Consider the following 25,051-nt stretch of genomic DNA (forward strand, 5'->3'; position numbering starts at 1 on the left):
TGAACAGTTTCTTTTTTTTAATTCATCACTGAAAAACACTGATGTATGATTTTTCATAGGTTATTCCAACCCCATTTAAATAAGGCACATTCACTGCATTATTACATGAATAACACTTAAAGGGACATGTACAAAAATAATTGCTGTTTTTCCAGATTAGAGATGTAGAGATGCTACAACCCAGAAAGTTCGGTTACGTTTGGTGACGAATAGCAAAGTTGAAAAGTCTATGTTGAGAAAATTTCACTAGTTCACATTAGACCTAAATTGAAAAACACAGTGAAACTAGTCCATGTTAGGATTAGTCTGCTTGAAAAGGTATGCCAAACATGTCAACAGTCTGAAAACCTCCATTTAGAACTGTGTGTAGATATTTTAAGGAGTAAAGTGCATGCCTAAAACACAGTACTGGTCCAGAATACTGTCTCCTGTATACTTTGTGGATGCATCAAGGAAGGTTTTGATTAATTGAATTAGGAACATGAAGAAAGAAGAAAGTCCTTGGCATCTAAAATAGCTGCATTTTTTTATATCTACATTCCACATTTTAAAATAAATTAAAATAACTCAATCAAATCAAGTAAAGATGAAAAAATCTATTCCTATACTACTATTCCGAGTAGTATTTGCAATCTAATCAGTCAAGTCAAAAGACATGTCAGAAATCATACAAGGCATGTTAGAAGACTTCCACTTTTAGGAAGAAGCATTTCTTACCTGGAAATATGTAGTCACTCATGCAGTCACACATAAAATCAGCTTTAAGCTTCTGTAAGTGTCGACTAAGCTGATGAAACATACAAGTAATTTGATAAGTCAAAATCAAAGAGTCAAATGATAAACTAGATCATGTTAAACTTAAAAAGAAACAGTAAAAATTATGCCCAATCATCCCTTTTTATGATGTTGGTAAAAATAAAACTATGCTGGTAAAAAAAAAAGTGCTGGTCAAATAAAACTGCAGGCTAAATTCAGTCTAATAAGTTTGTTTCTCTACTAGTTAAAGGACCCTATGACTTTTTTCCTACATAAAGCCACACAATGCTATATGTGGACTTCAGTGGAAAGGATAAAACACCAAAACAAATGTAGGATCTGGGGCTTTTAAATGTACGGTTTTTGTCAGCATCTCATTTTGTGTTTTGACTGTTTTAGTCCTGGAAATACATCTTCATACTTATCCTTATCTCCCTTTATATTACAAATAAAAATTATAACATTAAGCAAGCATTTTAAGAGTTCATACATTAATTCTCACAGCCTCTCAATCCCTAGCAGTTTTATTTAAGTTGTATCTCATAGTCAGTTCACTGAATTAAAGCTGAAGCTTTAAACTGTTTAAAAGCAGTTCAGGTTTGAGCTAAAGCAGCTGTTCGTGTCAGTGGCTGGGTGAGATTTGTATCACCGACTGAAGAAAGGGTATTAAATCTGGTCAGTTCAGTTTTCAAAAGAACAGCTAAATGCATAGCCTGTGATTTCCTTGTTTCATCAAGTTAGAGCAGCCTCTGAGGTTCTCAGAGTGCAATATTATCCATCTCTGTAGAAACCCAACGCAAGTTTTTGCCCGTGTTCTGATCCTCCTCCTCTTGTTCTTCCTCCTCCTCCTCCTCCTCCAATCTGGCCGGTGTTCTCTCGTCGGCCTTCCCAATAACCTGCTCAGGTTCAGGTGAGAGGTTAGTAGGATGGTCATCTGCTCCGCTGTCAGCCTGTGTGTGCTTCAGGTCCTCAGGGGAGCTGTGGGTCAGGTCTTGGTGTATGGTGTGACTGCGGTTTAAGCTTTTGGCCTGGTTCAGTGCGGCCTGTTTGAAGGGGTGCGAGTTTTCAGGCGAATGGATGAAGAGGTCGCAGCCATCAATAGTCTCTCCCCGCCGTAGTCGCCTTCTGTAACTCAGGTCATCTGAACCCTGTGATTCACATATGACAAAAACCATAAACGTTAGGAACAAATATAAGGTCAACAGTGTGGTGCGGTTTAGGAGAAAAGATGGTTACCATATCTGTAGAGTCGGTGGAGAGGCTGGTACTGTCTTTGGATTTATTCATCGGCTGTATTCTGTCCATAATACATAACATTAATAATACATTATTAATGATTCAGTCAGAATTTTAAAAGTCTATATATTTTGCTGAATGTATCTAGCAATTTATCTAGGGCTTGGTGTGGATGCTGAGCTAATGAATATTGGATTTGCGGTTCAGGACAGTTGTTAAGTGTCCTTCTACAAGTGTGCACAACCTCCCTATGAAGCCCAAAAAGTTTCAGCATTCATATGCTGGAACATTATGTACACTCATTGACAATAAATCCATACATAAACACACTTAAGTACAGATTAGTCTGTCTCGCACCTTTGCATAACAGGACTCCTGTGTTGGACAACATTGGATGCTGTTTTTAAAAAAAAAAAAAGAGAGAGAGAGAGAGAGAGAGAGAGAGATCATGGATGAACACAGAGACTTGAGTTTTTTGTATTGCAGTTGATTATATATAGACCTCTCACTTTTCCCTAGATGTTCTTGGGCTATGCAGAACTGTTTGACTGTATCGGCTTCAAGACTGGATGCACAGGTTTTCTGTAGAATCCTAAGAATCGCTGTATTCTGCAAAAACAAAAATATTTTTGCCATTTAAAAAGTATAAATAACCAAATAGTTTAAAGTGACAAAATTCTAATATTATTGTAAAATGTAAAGTGAGTTACAGGTCAACAAAGTAAAAAGAAGGCAGTGTTCCTATTACTATTCAGCTGTTTAAATGTGAGGATGAATGGTTATAAATGTTAGCCTGCATACAGTCTCTTGAGCACAGTCCAGTGCAGTGCGCTGTCTCTTGTTCCTGAGGTGTGTGAGAGCCCCAGCCTGTAGCAGCAGTTCCACCAGAGTCTTGTGTCCTCCTCTCACTGCCTCGTGTAGAGCCGTGTTACCCTGATTATTGGCCAGGTTCAGTGAGGCACCACTCTACAGGAGGACAAAACAATTAACTTCAGTCCCATTTTACGCTCTGTCCCAGGCTGGCCTAATTAGATGCTTGGTCACATGACTTATTCAAGCAACAAATATATAGGCGATACTACAACATTTTATTATGAGAGTGGAGTGAAATGCTGACGGCACCTCCATTAGCAATGCTACTGTCTCCTCATCTCCCTTTAAACAGGCTTGGATCAGGGGAGTGTTCCCAAACTGATCCTTCTTATTTAGCTTGGCATTGCACTCCACCAGAGAGCTCACCACCTACAGAAATAAAGGGAGGATGTAGAAAGACATGGTACTGTAATTCAGTGTTGAATCATAACCTTCCTCACTTATTCCTGAGCTGATTCAATTAGGTTTTAATAGCAATGTGTTATCAGTACATGTAAATGACTGTCATTCACTGTATCAGTGTCTGCATTTAAAAAGTAAACAAGAAAGATTATATTTGTTATTCTCTGACAAAACTGTGCAAAATATAAAATAAAAACTCTTTGGATGATAATTTAACTTATGTTAAACAACCTGCAAAATTTGCATAAATCCAGAATAGAAATCTGAATTTTTTAAAAGCCCACTTGAATAACTGCCAAACTGTCAATCAGCCTAATCTGAGAACCTCTGATTCACTGACTGCTACTCCACTAAATCACAACCAAACACGACGACAGACACTGCTACTGGAAGCAAATTTCCTTTTTGTGTTTACACGTCCTTACATTTGTGTTCACGTTTGGCCCATCCTGGCTTGTTGTTACAAGCAGACTATTGCAATTGAAATTGTTCATTAAAGGAAAACAAATTACTTGTTTATATGTGGAGGGAATTGGGCCAACAGGGTCAATTAGAACAGGGGTTTCTTAAAGTTTTTTTTTTTTTTTTTTTTCTTTTTCAGAACAATGACCCCTTTAAGTGTAAAATAAATTCTATGGACTCCCTCAGCACAGTTTTATTTCATGAACATAATTCAAACTATTCAAATACTACTATTCAATTATTAGGTTAATTATTTAAATGTGTACAATAATATTTTGGCTATTTATCAGAGCCAGAAACTTTTTATTCATCAACTTTCCATTCACAGAGCACATTTTTATTGTTATTGGATTCAAATTAACCTTAATTTCAGGACTTTTTGAGTTATTGAGGTTTGGATTAAATCCATTCAACTGACCAGTCAAACAAGCTAATATACAAACCTAATATTAACTGTAATAACGCTGATAATTTCTGGTTGTGAATTTTAGACTAACAAAATGAAAAAAATTCACCAACCCCCTAACTGTGCTTCACAGACCCTACTTTGAGAACCATGGGATTAGAAAATATTGAGGGTGGGTACAAACAAAAATATCTGTTGGAGTGGGCAGACAGAGATTTCAAAATAACAGTACTGTGTAAAGCTCTAGTTTGGGATTCCAATAAGAAAAGAATAAACTTATAGAATAGGTTATACAGTACTGTGCAAAAGTCTTAGACACCCTATTTTTTTAGTACACACTTTGCTACAGATTTTTATTTTATGACTTCTACATTATTGATTCAGTACAAAAACATTTTAGATTCCAAACATTAGTTTTCAGGCACAAAATTAAATGTTACAGAAAAATGTTTGTATGTCAGTAAAGAAAGCAGCATATTACATAAGATACACCTTTCAGACAAAAAAACATAATGAAGGCTGCTGGGTTTTGCTGCAAAAATAAGAAGCAAATGCGACAAAGTCTCCAGAAGAACTGTGGCTGGTTCTGCAAGATGCTCAGAAACACTTACAGCTCATTTCCTTATTAAACTGCACACACTGTACCTGAGACTACTATTTTTTTTTTAATTTTTTTTTTAAGTGAAGGATTGTCACAACATATATTGACTTTGTTTCATTTATTACTGTTTGCTGCTCTTTATAGTATTTTTTAATGTAGAAACATTTAATTTCATTATTTTTGAAGGCATCTTTGCTCTACAGCATTTCTTTGCATGTGCCTAAGATTTTTGCACAGTACTGTATGTGCCTGCTTGCTGTTTAAGCGTCAAAGAAAAATGAACCATGTGAAGAGTGATTTCACAAGTTTGCCTGAATGGTCAGTGATTATATGGAGCAGTGTTAGTAGTGAAGCAGCACCTGTGTGTGGTTATTCTGGCAGGCCAGATGGAGTGGAGTGGCATTCTGGCTGTTACAGGCATTGATGTTGGCTCCATGGCGGATGAGCAAAGAGACGAGTACTGTGTGTCCATGCAGTGCTGCCACGTGCAGCGGAGTGAAACCATCTGCACTGCTGCTGTTCACTCCCAACCTGTCCGGCTGCATGACACATAACTTCTAAAAACACATACAAACCGACAAAAATAAGGGTGGATTGGTGAAAATCTCTGTATGATAACTGTATAACACACTAAAAGAAGTGTACTGAAAAAAGAAAAGTATTAGTCCAGTAATAATTCTTCTCTTTGCTGTGTTAAAAATCTTGTATAGGAAACATCGCAGCTCACAATTGTCATCATCTATATCAAGGTACCTTGAAGCTAATTGTGCAACTAATAACTAAATACTAATTAAATAAGGCAATAAATAGTGTGTATTATATCTAACAAAATGTGTAAACCTTTTGTGTAGGTTCACACTTTGGACACTGGCACAGAGGGTGGCACAGTTCCGTCTTTTCAGGCAATTCAGCTTTCTCTTCATCCTCCGGCTCTTCATCTAACCACTCCAACAGGTAGCGCACCTGAAACAGGACACACACACATATCAGCAATATGAGGGGAAAAAAAAAGAAAAGCACAAGTACTAAAGGCTCTTTCAGTACTGAAACCTTATCCACCTTATATCCCACCAGTGAACCGCTTCAAATAAAGCCAGTTTTTCACTACAAAAAAAGGCAGTTCTAAAAAATCTGTTTGGTTACAACAACAAAATGGTGCTGATGTCATTTCATCATTTTTTAGAAAAAAGTTATTTCAAGGGAATTCTTAAACACAATGCATAAAATCATGCAGATACAGGTCAAAAGCTGATGTTCACGTCAAAAAACCATCCATGGTTATTTTTAGGCCACATTATAGGTTCACTCTTAAAGTGGCAAAAACATGGGCTTGTTCTTAAAACAAAACCTACAAGTTCTCTGAACAAGCCCTTGCTCTGGCTCTGGCACTGGCACTGGCACTGTGTCAGTGGAAAAAGGCAAAGTGTGATTTATGGCATTTGTTTGCAATCATATTTTGTTTATGTGCAATAACTGCTCACCATTTCCACATCTCCATCTGCCACTGCCCGCAGTAACTTCTCCACCTTCCATTATATACAAAAGAGAAAGTCTCAGGCCAAAACTCATTCAACATGTAAACCCATTGTCACGCCACAGAGGGCGCTGGTCTCACCTCCTTTAGGCGAGTGCGCTCACTCTCAGAATTGGCCTCCACAGAGATGACTGAGGATGTACTGGACACGGAGGTACGTCTACTGCTGCTGTCAGCTGGCTGTGGAGAATGACTGGGAGCCTGGTTTAAAAAAATATATATATATATATAATAGCATTTTTATTTAATTTCTATTAAGTATTATATTTTACTATTACAGTTTACCATTTCATCTTTATTTTTTTTATTATTTACTTTTAGACTTTCTGTTACATTTTTATTTCCCCTATTTTCTGCTTATTCGCTTTTGCTGTTTTTTGCATTTTTTCCATTGTAAAGCACTTGGGTTGCATTTTAATGTATGAAAGATGCTACAGAAAAAGTTTTGTTTTTTTAATATTATTTTTCAAAACCATTTACCTTTTTACTGGCATTATCATATGTGCGCTCCAGCAAGGACAGAACCTACAACATGAAGAAAAAACTGTTTAGTAGAACAGCACATGATTATTCACAATAATTACAACAGAAAATAATTAAATCCATAGACTTATGTGTCTACCACTATTACACACACACAGACAACTATATGTAAATATATGTACTATACCATAGTGTATTATATGTAAATACCATAGTGTAATTATTTTAACTACATGCACCATCCACCTGCACATTCATGAAATTATTCAATTACTCAGTCATGTGGCAGCAGCACAACGCATAAAATCACGCAGATACAGGTCAAAAACTGATGTTCACATCAAACATCAGAACACACAACATGTGGGGCCAATGGGCTACAACAGCCCCACATGATGTGTCAGCCACATCAGGTAGTCAGCCAAGTCCAAATTCATTTCTGCCCACAGAACTGTCTAGTCTAGATGAGCCTGTGCCTAATGTAGCCTCAGATTCATGTTCTTGGCTGAGAGGAGTGAAACCTGATGTGATCTTTGTCTGTTTTAGCCCATCCGCCTCAAAGTTTGATGTGTTGTGCATTCTGAGATGCTTTTCTGCTCACCACGGTTGTAAAGAGTGATTATTTATGTTACTGTAGCCTTCTCTTCAAAGATGCCACTTCTCTTCAGAGCAGATTTGTGTATACAGGTGTTAACTAACTAAGAATACTTAGAATACTTAGAATGTTTGAATGTTGCGTGGCGCTCTGACCCTGGAGTTGAGTGCGCAGTGCAGTGGGCTCTGATTGGCCTTGTTATGGAGTTGAGTGGAAGCACCGTTCTCCAGCAGCACCTCCATGATGCCTTCGTAACCCCAACGAGCAGCAATGTGCAGTGCCGTATCCCCCTTATCATTCTGCACATTCAGCTGGCATGTGTGCAGGTCGTAGTAAACCAGTGCCTTAACACACTGACACACACACACACAGGTTAACAAGAGGGTCACATAGGGATTCTCAGTATTTTAGTATAACTCTGTATGATTTCATTTCATAAGGATATAGTCTTTAAGGAATTGCGTGAACAGAGTATTATCCAAGTCACTTACATCCTCGTGGCCATACATGCAAGCCAGGTGAAGAGGAGTGTTCCCATTGTTGTCCTGAGCCTCTGTGTTTGCTTTATAGTGCAACAGCAGCAGCTACAGAAACAGAAAAGAGAGGTAATAAAGAGACCACAATCTCAAAATACAGGTCAGTATTTCTGAATCATTTGGTGAATTAGAATACACCTAATATTCCATTTGCAACTTATGGTATTTAATGCTTCACAGTTTCAAAGGAAATAAGTAAGGAATAAAACACAACAGGGTGTGCTGATAAAGTAAAATAATTAACATGCCATTAATATCCTGAAGTTTATTATTCCAATAACAGCATGACCTAAAGTGTTTTATTCCTCTTATACCACAGCAATTTGCCAACACTAACAACTAATTATTAAAGTAGGACACATTGTACCTTTTCTCTGATTATAGTTACATTTAAAGTTGTGAAACATCCACAAAACAAGTCAGTTCCTGTTATCACTTACATTACAGCAGCTATAAACAATCATTCCCTCACCAGCCTCTCTTTTTGCTCTCTTTCTCATGAAGTTAGTAAGACAAAAAAAACCTGCAGCTTGTTATCAGGAAACTACAAAGTCCTCTGTCCTGAACACTTTCATGTGTCTAAGGAACAGATTTACCTCTGACTATTGGCAAAGGCTGACAATCTTCCAAAAATGCTAATTAAACATCTCCTCACAGAAAACCACATCAGTGTGTGAACATTTTTTTTTTGGCTTATGTGCAGGTATATTGAGACAAGACACTCACCGTGAAACCCTGATAGCCCTTCTGGCAGCTGAGGTGCAGAGGTGTGAGGCCATGGTAGTCTGTGGCATTCACTGAAGCTCCCTTTGACACCAGCAGGTCAACCAGCAGAGACTGACCTATTCATCCGCACACACATTCTACACGTCAACTAAAAAGGTCTAGCCACAGAGGTTTATATGCATGTGTAAAAGACTGAGAAACAAATCTAAGAAACTGAATCACTGAACTTTACTAACTAATACTTTTTAGAATTAGGAGTCAGACTTGTTTACAGAATGTACTATTTCACACTTAAAATATGACAGTAACTTAAAGCATATGAGAAGGCAGCTACCGCATATAGCAGCAACATGAAGAGGAGTGTAGCCTCGGTCATCCCGGGAACATGGAGTGACTATAGATGGGTCATTTAATCTCCTGGGAATTAAAAGAAAGAAAGAAAGAAAAATTAATACATTTTTTATAATTAGTACTCATCACTGACTGAGAATGGGTGCTTCAACCAAGATTTAACAATATTTTTAAAAATTTGAATAGTATATACCACAATATGCACACTTTTAAAGGAAATGCCATCTAAAAAGAAGTGAAAGACTTAAAGTTAAACCAAGCCAGTTTTGACAAATTTAAATCAAACACAAACCAGAAAATAAAAATGCATGAAAAAAAAAAAACTGTATCGTGAACAACTGGGGTGCTGTGCCACAACTCAGTTGAGCTATTGTTCTTAATATCGTATTAGAAATATAAATCTCTCCAAACTATTCCCTAGTTTTGTGAAAAAGTGTTTAGATCAGTGGTACTTTTTTTTATTTTGCTCACGTAAATATGTACAGAAAAATGTATGTTGCCACATTTGTTTACTGTGGTCTTCATTAAATGTTTCATGATGATAATGATAAAGTGTGTGTGTGTGTGTGTGTGTAGGACAGAGAATAAGAAGCAAAGAGTTAGAGTCTAACCCTGACAAATGCAGGTCACAGGCATCACAGGAACACAGTGGGTGACACAACTGTCTCCTGTCTTCCTCACTCTCGCCTTCACTTAGCAAGCGCTGGACTTCTGCCTTGTTCCCATTTGCTATATGCTAAAGACACACAGACACAACATAGACCACTGAAGATATGCCAGATTGAAATGAAAAGTGCTAAATTCAGTATGATGTGCATTTTAGAGTGACATCTTGTGGTGGAACATGTTTCCCTTTAATTGAAGATAATATTGAATGTATTAATTTCTTTGGTATCTTTTGATGAGGAAAAAGGATGCGGTGTGTTTCTCACCTCAAACAAACAGTCTATAGGTGTAGAAGCACTCTGAGAAAGAAGATTCATCTTTTGCCTGAAGAACAGTTTGTCATTCAGCTCTCCTAAGCCCTATGCACCAGGGAAAATATTTCAGTTTACATATGAATATGTGAAGGGAAAAACATGGTTCTGTGCAAAAGCCATGACTGGAACTTGTGTAAGAAATCTCTTAGGTTTTCATAGTTAAAAAGCGTGTGACCTACTCTGACAAACACTTGTTTGATAAAACATATCTCATGGCTACAGAATGCAGTTTTTTGATTTTCAGGTGAAGGTGGATTACATTACATGATTAAACAGCTGAATTTTGTTACTCAGCATCCACACCGTTGTAAACAAAAAGAAAACTATTCATCATCCAGGAATGCAGTTGGACTGTAAGATTTGTTAAAAATTATTTCATGAATAAGAGTAAACTAATGTCAGACATAAGAGCCTGCAGGTTTTTTTTTTCCTCATCTCTCACCGTTGGCCCTTGACTAAGGTTGCCTTGGCTGATGTACTCCACAGCTGCCTCAAACGATGTCAGGCAGTAACTCAGGTCATCCTTGGTGGAGTTGCAGAAATGGAAGTTTTTAATGTAACTGAGATTTGCCATCCTGGAGAAAGTGAACAAATTTGTTGTCAGTGGAACCAAAAGGGAAAAAAAGCTGACAAATCACTAAATGGCTTTCAGGGTAAATTTAATTAAATAATGGTCAAGCCAATAAATAGAGTGGCTTTGGGACAAGCTGAGTATGATGCTCTATGCTGAGTATGATGGATTACTGATTTACTTACCAATTAGGAATTTCGGTTTTCACCAGTAAATACAGAATAACTGAAAGGAGATCATCAGCACATACAGCCTCCAAGTTAACTGGATAAACAAAGAGAGAGGAAATACATCTTTCATTGTCTGATAGTCAGTGTGTAAATGTGCTCCAGTCTCACCATTTCATTACACTCCTTCTGTGTTTGCTTCACTGATCTAAAATTTGGCTCAATGGCAGTTTAGCAAACAGTTGTCAAGACCAGATTGCTCTACTTTACACAAACAGTGAAGTATTGTTGCACTGCCAGCACTGTGTATTTCAATAATAACAGTCTGTGGTGAAACTGTGTGTGTGTGTGTGTGTGTGTGTGTGTGTGTGTCAGCTAATCTGGTTACTATAGTAAAGTTCAGGAGAATGGTTGGACGGAGGGACAAAGGCAACATTGTCTGTGAAGACACAAACTGCAACAACATAGCCCTGTTAAATTGCGTTGTCAAGGAAAACAATGATGCACAGTTACTGGGTGAAACAAATTGACATAATTGACACTTTTTTCCCCCAACAATGTACACTACCTGAGCATAAACAGATTCCAAAGAATCACTGCTTCCAGACTATGAGAGCACATATGTAAATGTAAGGAACTAAGGCTCAGGTTACACAAAAAGTAACACACCTTTGCGGCTGGGTGACTGCATGATGGTGAAGGCAACCTTCCTGAGGCAGAGCAGCTTCTGCTGAGGAGAGCTGCAGCGGTTAAGCTGACTTAATTCCCGCTTTGCACGAGGAATATTTATACTGCAGAAAGAGAGAAAAGTAAAAACAGCAGAAGAAAGCAAGCAGGTGTTAGACAGAGCGAGAGCTGAATGACAAATAATCAACTTTGAATTGTACTTCACTGTATTCCATTCACCTGAAATCTGACTTCACTCCAAGATCTTTCTGCTGCAGTTCCTGCAGCCCTCTTGTTGTTTTATTGAATGCAGCATCCTATTAAAGTACAAGATATGGAAAACACGAAGGGATGTGCTGTTATGGGAAAATAATCAACGACAGGGTGGTGTGATGCTGTTACTAACCCGAATTTGAATACTCTCCCAAAACAGTGCATCCTGAAGTGTGTTATTTCTCTTACACCACAGCAATTTCCCAATAATAACATTTTTATTAATTAAAGAATGACGTGTCATACTTTTTATCTGTTTATAGTTATATTTAATGTTGTGGAATGTCTGAGAGACAAGTTAATTCCTGTTATCACTTATACTATAGCTGCTATAAACAGTTGTCCCTCACGTGCCTCTCTTTTTTCTCACTCTTGAAATTTATAGCTTGTCATGTTACTGAGAAACCATAGAGCCTCTCCTGTTGACGAAAACTTTATTAAACATGTTTTTTAATCCATTGCTTATTATAATTAGGTAATTATAGGTTGTTTTAGAAATAAAGCATTAACATAAATCTGTAATTTGCCCTGTAGCCAGAACTACTGTCAGAGCTGCTGTTATAGAATATTAATCAATGAATTCTGACTCATTAAATTTGAGAATTTAACAGTGCTGTGGTATAAAAGAGAATAATACGCCAACATTAAATATAGCAGAAACATAAAATGCATATTTTATAAATGAAAAAAGTAACCGTCACGCAAACATTTAAGTACACATACATACATACAAACAGTACCTGAGTTGCTTCAAGAGTTCCCACATAACTAAAGAGGAGATCATGGATACCATTATGTATGTACATCTGCCAAAAAACAAGAGCAGCTTGAATAATGTGCTCCATAGACAAACAGATCCCAAAATTGCTTTCATACTATGCATTTATTTATTTTATTTTTTTTCTTGTTTGAAAAAAGTAGCTCATTTGACACTCACACTGTAACAATAAAGACTTCCACCTGTAATGGGTAATTAGCTAGCTCGATTTATTTGATTTATTAACAACATGTGTGATTGAGTTCTCAATAGTTAGCCTATTGTGAAGAGGACAAGAATGACACTAATTTTTTAAAAGCACTTGCTTTCTTCCCTTAGGATTAAATCATTTGTACTTGAAAAAGAAAAAAAAGATTAGTGTGACAGCAGCCTTATGCAAACTTACCTCCACTGCTTGTTTGAGAAGAGTCATCTGAAGCTCCTGTTTGGTCAGCACCTTCTAAAATCCACAACACCCACTTCATCAACTCACAACACAAGACACCAGTATAGACACAGCTGCATGATCTCTAGAGCACAAGTTGATCTCTACGTACCAGACGCGAATCTCTCAGCAAGCCCTGAAGACATTTTGTATACAGAGCATGTACAGCATCCTGGGGAGGAAAAGAACATGTAGTTATTCTTCACTTGACTGCATTAAGGAGTAATAAGGGGAAATAGACTCTCACTCACTATGTGATGGCGCAGACCCTTCCTTTCTTGCTCTTTGAAGGACTGGCAGAATGCAGCAATGAATTTATCCAGTTTCTCGGCATGGCGGCCCAGGAAGTCCTTTACCTCATCCACATTCTTCAGGCAGTAGTGTGCGGGGACAAGATTCAGCTCAACTGACAAACAAAGTATCATAAGGATCAGGCTTCCATAAATCATGGAGCTCAGAGAGGTTGCCTAATCAGTGACAAGTCTCACTTCTCTGTGTTTTTTACAGAATTGCACAATAAAAAAAGCCTCTCTCTTGAACCGAAAACTAACAAAGTGCACAAAAAGTATCATTTCATTCTGAGGAATATGATTACAATGAGCAAGGTGCCAGTGCCAGGGCCTAATCTGGAACTGTTCCATGTTTTTCCATTTCAAAAGCATCAGTTCCAGCATTTAAAATGATCTGGAACCACTATAATAACAACGCTGCCAATTTATTTACATGAATATGTGACTTTCCCTCTGGGATTAATAAAGTGATTTATCCATCGATACATGACTGTCATTAAAATAAGACACGAACATGAAGATTATTGCTAAAAAATGATGAAATTAAATATTGCAATATCAATAACTTCAATATCAGTGGTCTAGTGTGGGAATAAACATTTTTCATGTAACTAAATAGCTACACTAATACCAGGTTTAAAGCCATGCTTCAAATGGGTAGCTATGTTCACAGAATAGCTAGGTAAAAGCACTAAACATACACATTCATTTTGTGTGTTATCTTTTAGGACCATGTATTTGGTTTTCTTTATATATATAGACACGTTCAGGTAGTAAAATGTTGCCAATCAGAGACAAACATGTAAAACACTATGGTTGTTATTACTTTTATCTCACGTGTCATAAACCTCCCACATCTCAGTGTATCATTAAACATGGGCCACTTCTTTAAAACCTCCACCGGTTTCCTGAACTGGCTCCAGCACCAGCACCTTGTCAGTAAGGGCCCAGTGTATAAAGGTGAACTCTACCTGTGCTCGGCTCAGAGTCAATAGGTCGAGTGATACACAGGATACTGTAGGCCTGCTCCTTCTCATTGTAGAATGTCTCCTCAAACAAAATGGGGACTGAAGCAGGGCTCACAAACCCAGTCACCAAATGCACCTGGTTATTCTCTATTGACACCTCCTGAAAGATACAACAGAGATCAGTGCTTACTACACACTGCTAACTCTCCCAGTGATTGATCCGAGGTGGGTGTGTCTGTATGTACCTTCCCATCAACTGTCTGGAAGCCTTGTTCTGCAGGCAAGAGGACATAGCTCTCAAACTGTGCTCCTGTGTATGAACTAGCTGATAAACTTCCACGGCATGGAACCAAGACCTACAGACGCAAACAGAAGACAGCTGTTGAACTACAGTGCATTCAGAAAGTATCTAGATCCCATAACATTTCCCCCCACTTTATGTTACAGATGCTCTAAAAGATTTTCAATTCTTTTTACTCTTGTCGATCTGCAAAAGATACTCCAGAATAAATAAAGCATAAATAAGCTCTGCATCAGAGTGAACTCTGCAGAAACACTTTATGTATAACTTCATTCAAGAGTCTACAGATGCCACTTCCTGTCTGCTCAAAGGTTTAACACACATTTCACTACAAGGTGAGAGGTTGTGAAGTATAGCTGAGAAGTGTGCTAAAATCCCATTGTACATTTTGTTGATTCACACTTAAAAAAAAAAAAGCTACCTTCTTTCTCTAAACTGTTATCACAGAGAGATTTTCCATAGCATTAATATTAATGCAGAAGCCTTCTCTACAGTAAAGCTGCACAACAAATTGTATTAAAATTGCAATTTATATTTATTTCTCAATACAATTCGACTGAAGAACGGTGTTGATTATGCAGCATTTGCACTTGGGTAACCACTGCATAGAACATAGTATTCACTGGGCCCAATGGCCATGGCTCTGTACCATGTGACCTCATTCACACATGCACTATGAGTCTACAGAAGGAAAAGAAGAGAAACAACGTCAGAAAACTAGGTGTGAATGAGGTCACATGGTACAACATCTATGGCCATTGGTCCCGGCGACTTTTGTCCCAGTGATTTTAAAATGATCCAATCAGCCATTTGCAGTGAAAAGTAACAAATTTGTCCAGGCCAGCTAAACAAATATTTCATATTACTCATATTACTCATATGACTCACTGTATTAGCTGTTTCACTCTGACCTTTGAATGGCACGCACAGAGCACTCTTACCAAGATAAATTTTCGCCCATGAGTGGTTTATGAGTCACTATCGGCAGAATAATAGAAAACTGTCATGACGAAATTTTTAACCAGACTTTAATACTGCTCGTGTCCAGTGGCGAAGGTTTGGGAGGACACACTGCTAATGGCCTCCTCATATAATGAGTTTTATACTAAATAGCGGTTATTTTGTGCAGGATATTGGTTATTGAGAATTTACTGGTTGTAGTAAGAATGTGCCATTAATCATTAAATTAACTAGAATAATGTAAGAGTTTAGTAAATATATGTCCTGTGAGATTGAGAATCATGACTCCATGTCATTAAGCAGCCCTACTCTAGAGTAAGATGAATCATAAGGACTAAAGAGATTTTAATCTTGTGATTTATGAAAGAAGGCTTATGCCACATGCTGCTTCCAGACAGAGTCTACAATTGATTCAGTATGGCATGGTAACGGTCACATGGTGAAAACTGGATAAGCGATGATAGTGATTCTGTGCGCTTGCAATTAGGGCCAAAATGACACATTTGCATTCTGAACACAGAACATACTCTGTGTTGAGTACAATAAGCTTCAAGTGCTGTAGACCAAATGCAACACAATTCAAATACACTACATTCCAGATTTAGTCCCTATTTGCTGTTATAACAGCCTCCACTCTTCTGGAAAGGCTTTCCACTAGATTTTGAAGCGAGGCTGTGGGGATTTGGGCTTATTCAGCCACGAAAGCATTAGTGAGGTCTGGGGTGCAGTCTGCGTTCCAGTTCATCCTAAAGGTGTTCAGTGGGGTTGAGGTCAGGGCTCTGTGCAGGACACTCAAGTTCTTCCACTCCAACCTTAACACACCATGTCTTCATGGAGCTTGCTTTGTACACAGGGGTATTGTCATGCTGGAACATATTTGGTCCTCTTAGTTCCAGTAAAGGGAAATTGTAATACTACAGCATACACAGACATTCTATACAACTGCGTGCTTCCAACTTTGTGGCAACAGTTTGGGGAAGGCTCATATATCTGTGTGATGGCCAGATGTTCACAAACATTTGGCCATATAGTGTATATGATACCATTTTCTGACACCAAGACTGTATAGACAATAACAGTGAGCAAAATCTGCACGTTCATTGAAGGGTGTAGACTCCTTTTATTTGTGGCATATTTCTATACACTGCAGATCTTAACTTACAGCTGCAGACTAAAAAAATTTGATTATAAAGAAAATTGCTTACAATGCCATGCACTTCTGCCACTCGGCTGCAGAGGTCTGGTCTTTGCTTCTCCAGTGCCAGGTAAAATGGATTCTTCAGGATATCTTCATCATACACAGCCATAGGGACCCAGGACTCTGACTCAGTCGACTACAGTGGACAGGGAGGGGAAAAAGGAAAATGAAAAGTTAACCAGAAGGAGGACGCCAGGTGAAATAGAGACAGAAAATATAGTGGAGAGGGCATTGCGCATCATCACATTAATCCTATTAGCTCATATTAATAGAGTCTGGTTTGTTGATTAGGGTCATAGCTGTGGTAGCTGTGTTTGAAAGGTGGCATAATGGCATGTTCATATTACAAAGCCCAAAGAAAATGCCTGACTACGGAATACATAGCTAAGTAACGAAGTCATGAATGTTCTCATCTCAGATGCCACCTTGATGTACATGGGTTTAGCTTGTTGATATTCTTAGTCCCTGCGCTAGTGAACTAGCATGCGGATATGTTTTGATAGGGACTGCAAAGCACTTCTGTATGTTGCTCTGTTTAAGGGAGTCTGTTAAAAGCTGTAAAGTCAAGTCAAGTCAATTGGCTTTATTGTTATTTCACCCACATACAGCTAGTTAGTACACAGTGAAATGAAACAACGTTCCTCCAGGACCATGGTGCTACATAAAACAAACACAGAACTACAGGAGACTACACATATTTACATAAAGTGCACAGTGCACGTGTGCAGACAGCACAAGACAGTACAAAACTACCAAAACAGACAGTGGGCACAGACAATGTAAATGTAATGCTGTGGGTCCTTACCCATAGTTAACAGGCTAATGGGTGAAAATATAAAGTAAGTAAACAAGTCTTGAAGAATTGCCTAGCAATTACATGCTGAATCATGCAAACAACATCTTTCAGCCTCCTGATTCTCTGTCACTCTCTGCTGCCAGATGCTCCTCAGCTGAGCTCTGTAGGAAATTAAATTAGGCTTCCAAAACTCAACCACTAACGCTTTAAACACCAGGTCCTCTGCTTATGTAAAAATGCCCAGGAAAGTAAGGTCACTTACCTCAAAATAATAAATGGACAGTGTGCCATTTATATTTAGTTTAGATCTATCTCTGTTAATGATAACTGATTAACTGGTGTATTGTGTAAGACTAGGTCTGTGTAAGAGGAGAGTTAGATCAATTATTAGAAAATTATTGTATATATTTTATATTTCCAAAAGGGTTTAAGCTTTTCTTTTGAATATAGATGATTTACTTGCTCAAGTGATCTCACGCAGCTTCAGTTGTATTTTACGGAGCCCTGCACATGACATGCAGGTTAAAAAATAAATAAATACTCATTTTAGGTAAATCATGGCCACGTTTTACTAATTCATTCCCTTGTTTTAGGTAAATGTATTTGAGGGAACAAATTAATAAAACATGGCCACAATTTTCCTAAAACGAGGGAACGAATGAATAAAACATGGCCATGATTTACCTAAAACGAGGGAATGCATTAATAAACATGGCCACGGTCTACCTAAAACAAGGGAACAAATTAATAAAACGTCCTCACGTATTATTAAGTCATGGGAACGAATTCTCAATTCCTGGCCACGATATATTGTTGTTGGTTCTTTTTTTTTTTTTAACCTGCAAGTCATGTGCAGGGCTCCGTAATATTTATTACAGAACTCTTCAAGCCCCAAACACTGAAATGGTGTTCTGGGGTTCGCTTCTAATGAACTCTGGTGCAGTGTGGACAGGTGTGGATGCTATCTGTGCTCGGCACCGTGATTGATTCAACTTGTCATGTTACTTCCTGTTTCAAGTGCTGTGATGGCAGGGAAAGGGTTGTGATCAGCAGAGGAGATGGAACATCTTATGCAACATCGGCACTGTAATTAGTTTACATTTGTGGCAAGTGCTTACACTGACAGCATCACAAAAAATGCACATCTCGTCCAGGTCTGAATGTCTAAAAATAATCATATACAAAAATGGCTCCTCATTTGCAGGTATTGCCCCATGAAGGCACGTCATTCTTTCAGATAACATGGTTCTTCACCACTTCAGTGTTAGTACCACAGGAAAATATTAATAAAAAATAAATCAAACAGATGACCCTAGTATCTGTAATTTTGCAAACCTGCATGAATAACAGTGACATATGGAATTACAATCTGCACAATCTATCCACAGTTCAGTGGAATTTTTCTATGTGAAAACAAAGCTGTGACAGTGAGCCCTTCCCCCAAACAAGCCCAGACCTCAATGACCTCAAGTATTCAGACCGAGGTGAAAAACGCCTAACTGTCAATCAATCACGGGACGTGTGTATTAAACAACAAGAAGTAATATGAAGTAACAAGAAGTAATATGTGAAAACACGTTTTGTTGTTAAAATTTTGAACTTATTTCATCCCTAGGACTCATCTCTGACCCTCAAATATTACAATTTAAACTTGAAAGAAAAAACTAATAAATAAATAAATAAACATATAATTAAATAAATAAAGTTCCAACTTACTATATTAAAAAAAAAACTAAAAAGAAAAAGGTCCACTGTGGCTACAACCAAACAACAAAAAATACAGACGTTTAACTGTGCATTAAAAAAAAATGTGATTGTGCTGGCTAGACGACTGGGTCAGAGCATCTCCAAAACTGCAGGTCTTGTGGGGTGTTCCCGGTATGCAGTGGTTAGTTCCAACTAAAAGTGGTCCAGGAAGGACAACCGGTGAACCGGCGACTGGGTCATGGGCGCCCAAGGCTCACTGATGCGCGTGGGGAGTGAAGGCTAGTCCATCTGGTCTGATCCCACAGAACAGCAACTGTGGCACAAATTGCTGAAAAGTTAAAGCTGGCTATGATAGAAAGGTGTCAGAACACACAGTGCATCGCAGCTTGCTGTGTGTGGGGCTGCATAGCCGTAGACCGGTCAGAGTGCCCATGCTGACCTCTGTCCACTGACAAAAGTGCCTACAATGGACAGGTGAGCATCAGAACTGGACCATGGAGCAATGGAAGAAGGTGGCCTGGTCTGATGAATCATGTTTTCTTTTACATCATGTGGACGGCTGGGTGCGTCACTTACCTGAAGAAGAGATGGCACCAGGATGCACTATGGGAAGAAGGTAAGCCGGCAGAGGCAGCATGATGCTCTGGGCAATGTTCTGCTGGGAAACCTTGGGTCCTGGCCTTCATGTGGATGTTATTTTGTCACATACCACCTAACTAAACATTGCTGCAGACCAAATATACCCCTTCATGGCAACAGTATTCCCTAATGGCAGTGGCCACTTTCAGCAGGATAATGTGCCCTGCAACACTGCAAAAATTGTTCAGGAATGGTCTGAGGAACATGACAAAGAGTTCAAGGTGTTGACTTGGCCTCGAAATTTCCCATCTCATGGAGGCCCCACCTCACAACTTACAGGACTTAAAGGATCTGCTGCTAACATCTTAGTGCCACATACCACAGCATGAGGTACCTGTACAAATTCACAATAAGAGCTCAGCCTCACAACAAACGTTTTGGTCAGAACGCTTACAAAAATACATTATGTCCTTTAAACAACACAGCACAAATTCCAATATAAAAGTAAAAAGACTTTCTTAGCTTGCCTAATTATGGAAATTACTCCACAACACAGTCGTGTAACTTACAGTCTCCTCATGATGTCGCAATTTTCTCTGCTCGCCTGTGGCAATACGGTGTCCGTTACAAATCCAAAAACGTACACACGGCACAAGGTTGAATTTTGGGCCAAGTTTCAGAAACAGGAACTTGCTTTTTACCATCTTGTTGTGTCCCACAACACTTGCTCCCTTCTTGAAGAAATGACAGCTGAAAAGTCAGCTGCCTTTTTTCAGCATGTCAATGCCATATCCATGAGGTGTGAGCACATATGACTGATAACGCAAGTACGCTATGATTAAGTGACCAGTTGGTCATCATGGAAACGAGCCGATATAAATTTTTTTTTTGGAAAGGAGGTGATACATAAAGAATAAATATTCATAAAATTATTTTATTTTTATTACTTTACTTAAATTTCTTTTAATGAAAAGGAGAAAAGTTGTAAAGGTGCCAGATCCCGTTCCACTATGATCCGACATGTATTAAGTACTGGCTAGTTCACATATCCTAGACGCACAGGAAGATTAAGCATGGTCTTAGGCTAGAAAGGATTTACAACAGATAATCACTGTTTTAATCCTGAACAAAGTTTGATCAACAATGAATATATTTTGATCAGTGACAATAGTTATTCAGCAAAATCTTCAAACTGTTGTATACTCACTTAAGAGCACTTCAACTTTAGTATTCAAGCTACAAATCCCTTCACTATAGTCAGGTATCTGCATACTCACTTGTTTATGACGATTAAGAAGTGTGTGTGACACAGAGAATAATCGCATCTTCAGACCCTTAATGTGACGAAGCAAGAAAGACAGAGCCATCAGTGAGCTTTTGAGAGTCCAGTCCAAGCATGAAGCATGCTGAATAAGAAGCGTACATAGTCAGATCACAAGATCACTGAAGGCAGGTCAAGATCCAAGCCTTAGTTTAAACCAGGAGCCTCCCCTCCAACACACCACTCCACTCCACACCCCACCCCCTGATCTCTGACCCTCATCACCACAGTGCTTCAGATGGATGCTGAGAAGCAGAGGAATGTGAAACGCATGTGATCTGTTTTTTTGGGCCAGAACTGGCTGGCGGGGGACCACACACTCGTGATGGTGGAGGACAAATACTTTCACAAGAGGGAAACACTCTGCTGTAGTGATAAGCCTTACAGATTCGTTCCCTCTAAAACACTTTGCCAAAAAATCAAGAGAAGTTTCTTTGTATGTAATAACCTTACATTTTCAATGACCAATACGCAGGTAAACACGATGTAAATATTAAACTTGAACATGAATACACAATACAAGTCTGAAATCGATCCAAAAATAATGACACAGAATATGATACAAACATAATGGCATCCTCACAGTAACCGACTCTCTGCAAACAATCTCCATTAACCACGGGAGGTGTGATGCCTTCCTGCTTTAAGACAAGATCTGTGTCATATTTGTTGACCGATATGACACAGATCTTGTCTTAAAGCAGGAAGGCATCACACCTCATGTTTACAACATAAAACATGTCAGATTTAATCCAATCTAGCATGATCCAGCATCTCAAACCAGTACTAGTCCTGGCACTCGGTACTGGATTAGCACATCCCTAGTGTACAGCTAAATTTTAAGCTAGCTGTCCAGTACTTTACAGCACCTAGGATCACTTTCACAATATGTTAAATCTCATGTCAGGATCTTAGCACTGATTTGATCATCAAATCTTCTTTCAACTAAATCAACTGTTAAAATCAAATCATTTGTTTCTTTTCAAGACCAGGACAAAGTTATACATGCTTCTATTTCATCGTAACTAGATTACTGTAATGTCTTATATATGGGTGTTAATAAGCCCTCTTTAATATTGTTACAGTTAGTGCAGAATACAGCTGCTGGACTGCTTACCGGTACTAAAAAAAACAGATTCACACCACTGAATATACACTCACTGAGCACTTTATTAGGAACACTATACTAATACTGTGTAGGGCCTCCCTTTGCTCTCAAAACAGCCTCAATTCTTCATGGCATGGATTCCACAAGATGTTGAAAACATTCCTTTGAGATTCTGGTTCATGTTGACATGGTCGCATCACGCAATTCCTGCAGATTTTTCAGGTGCACTTCCCTGCTGAGAATCTCCCGTTCTACCACATCCCAAAGATGTTCTACTGGATTCAGATCCGGTGACTGGGAAGGCCACTGAAGATCACTGAACTCACTGTCATGTTCATGAAACCAGTTTGAGATGATTTTTGTTTTGTGACATGGTGCATTATCATGCTGGAAGTAGCCATTAGAAGATGGTAAATTGTGGCCATGAAGGGATGCATATGGTCAGCAACAACATTCAAACAGTCTGTGGCATTCAGTGATGATTGACTGGTATGAATGGGCCAAAGGTTACATTACACCACCTCCACCAGCCTGGACTGTTGGATTCATGCTTTTGGTGCCAAATTCTGACCCGACCATCTGTGTGCTTCAGTCGAAATCGAGATTCATCAGACCAGGCTACATATTTCCAGTCTTCAACTGTCCAGTTTTGGTGAGTCTGTACCCACAGCAGCCTCAGCTTTCTGTTCTTGGCTCACAGAAGTGGAACCTGACATGGTCTTCTGCTGTTGGAGCCCATCCACCTCAAGGTTCTACGTATTGTGCATTCTGAGATGCTTTTCTGCTCACCACAATTGTACAGAGTGGTTATCTGAGTTACTGTAGCCTTTCTGTCAGTTCAAACCAGTCTGGCCATTCTCCATTGACCGCTCTCATCAACAAGGCGTTTCCATCCGCAGAACTGCCACTCACTGCCACTCACTTTACTGCACCATTCTGAGTAAACTCTAGAGACTGTTCTGCATGAAAATCCTGGGAGATCAGCAGTTACAGAAATACTCAAACCAGCCCGTCTGGCACCAACAATTATGCCACAGTCAAAATCACTGAGATCACATTTTTTCCTCATTCTGATGGATGATGTGAGCATTACCCGAAGTCGCTGTCTCATATCTGTATGATTTTATGTATTGCACTGCTGCCACACGATTGGCTGCTTACATAATTGCATGAATGCACAGGTGTACAGGTGTTCCTAATAAAGTGCTCTGTGAGTGTATATCTTTAAGCATGTTTCTCTTTATGTGACCTAATTTTCTGCATGAGCGTGCTCTGATTGATGACATAGCCAGAACACAGTAACATTCTTTAATCGCAGGTTCATCGTTAGTAGATCATCACTGTGCAATCTGACATGGAGAACACATTATTGCATAGTCTGTTATAGTATTTCACCAAGAAATACTAAAAGCATGAAAGTAATCATCTTAAAAGACAAAGTGTAAAACCGCCTTTTTCATGTCAGCTTGATTATGTAAAGTGCATGCATGTATGCGTCTATTTTTGTTTGTTTGTTTTTTATGCTTGTTGCAATTGTATGTACAGCACTTAGGTGTAACTGTGTGTTTATAAATAAACTTGCATACTTCCTTTTTTAAGCAACAGAATACATAACACAATGATCAGAAAAGCTCTTCCTGACTGATACTAACATAAACATGAATGTCAGCAATGCTGTTTCAGGTGCTCATGCAGTCCTGGTGATCAGACAGCATGTGAAATCAGATTTAGTCACTCAGGGCCAGTTACAGAAACCAGCACTGGCTTTTGGCTAGCTTATAAGTATTAGCTTATAAGTATTAGTATTAGTATAACCTAATATTAGCCTTAGAGTGGTAGTTATGGTTATAATATACATTTATGAGTATAATTTTACTCTCTTATAGAGTCAGAGATACTATTGACAGCTACAGATGTCAAATAAAGGCCATGTGACAGTTCATGACAGTGTAGCTAGTTAGCTAACACACTGATCTTAGCTACATAAGAAAGGAAATACAGGTCTTGCTAAAATGCATACTTAGCTTGTGACATTTCCTCAGCTGGTCATCCGACATGTATGATGTTGAGCACCACACCTTGCAACCTGCTGATTTAGCTAGCATGCAAGTGCACAGACACTGCGCTAGAATATTAACAGATTACCCTAACCAGCTGTAATTAACACTAAAACCAAACCTGGTTAAAAACATGAGGGGGGATGACAGAAGGATAAACAGACACATAGCAAGCTAGCTAATACACTGACATGGCTATTCAGTGTGCTGTAGCAAATGTGACGAGTCAAATAATGTGCTTTAAACCTCATTAAACACGTCTGAAAAGCTTACCTGATTTATGTCAGTCTCGTCTGCATGGCAGGTTTAACATTTATCACAGCAGACCGATAATAATCCAGCCTGTCTGACTCGACATGATAGCATTAGCCAGCGCCACAACACTTCCCCAAACGTTACCACTTAAGATTGACAGTTTCACTGGCCAATCAGAACGGCCTTCCTCTCACCAGACCCGCCCACTCTCCTCAGAGTCACACTCAGATGGTGTGTTTAAGTGTTCAAAGCTATCAGACTATCAGGAAGGAACCTGAGAGGGAAATCATGCCATTAGAAATCTGAATTTAAATGCAAAAATCTGAATTTCACAATTAAGACTGTATGAATGAATGCTTCAATATGAAGTATAATCATCTTGCAGGTAAAAGCAAACACACAACCCCTTGATTATTTTGGCTAACTGTAAACACACATCCTTAATACCAGGGATCTAAAAAAAAAATTTTGCCCAAAGCCCTTCAGCTGTAATAAATAAATAAATAAATAATAAGTAGTAGTAAAACTAATTTTGTGGATCCCTTCAGCACAGATATACAGTATTTTATAAATACAGTCTGACTGTTTAAATAGTAGGCTCATTATTTAAACATGTATAATGATACACTATATGTCCAAATGTTTATGAACATCTGACCATCACACAATATTCGGTTCTTCCCCAACTGTT

General features: G+C 38.6%; 1 protein-coding gene and 1 long non-coding RNA gene across 2 annotated transcripts; one reads left to right on the forward strand and one right to left on the reverse strand.

Annotated features, from left to right (window-relative positions):
• ankrd27 (ankyrin repeat domain 27 (VPS9 domain)) lies at window positions 1–24,531 on the reverse strand. The gene is made up of 29 exons (XM_026919397.3): window positions 24,379–24,531; window positions 16,545–16,673; window positions 14,324–14,434; window positions 14,082–14,238; window positions 13,072–13,226; window positions 12,933–12,992; window positions 12,782–12,835; window positions 12,359–12,424; window positions 11,586–11,662; window positions 11,349–11,470; window positions 10,698–10,776; window positions 10,384–10,516; window positions 9,894–9,986; window positions 9,573–9,697; window positions 8,945–9,027; window positions 8,611–8,726; window positions 7,840–7,932; window positions 7,504–7,701; window positions 6,751–6,795; window positions 6,352–6,471; window positions 6,218–6,262; window positions 5,577–5,699; window positions 5,096–5,293; window positions 3,115–3,234; window positions 2,794–2,958; window positions 2,502–2,601; window positions 2,350–2,389; window positions 1,993–2,053; window positions 1–1,904 (listed from the first exon to the last, which is right to left on the reverse strand). Exons 2-29 carry the CDS (start codon window positions 16,644–16,646, stop codon window positions 1,515–1,517), a joined length of 3,231 nt encoding a protein of 1,076 aa, XP_026775198.2. The 5' UTR covers window positions 16,647–16,673; window positions 24,379–24,531; the 3' UTR covers window positions 1–1,514.
• On the forward strand, window positions 5,287–9,578 carry LOC128318917 (uncharacterized). Its single transcript, XR_008302344.1, has 4 exons — window positions 5,287–5,485; window positions 5,588–5,690; window positions 7,919–7,984; window positions 8,588–9,578. It is a non-coding gene; the product is annotated as an uncharacterized LOC128318917 (long non-coding RNA).
• Window positions 24,532–25,051: the final 520 nt, after the last annotated feature.

The sequence above is a fragment of the Pangasianodon hypophthalmus genome, chromosome 9 (assembly GCF_027358585.1).
Source record: "Pangasianodon hypophthalmus isolate fPanHyp1 chromosome 9, fPanHyp1.pri, whole genome shotgun sequence".
Taxonomy (NCBI): domain Eukaryota; kingdom Metazoa; phylum Chordata; class Actinopteri; order Siluriformes; family Pangasiidae; genus Pangasianodon; species Pangasianodon hypophthalmus.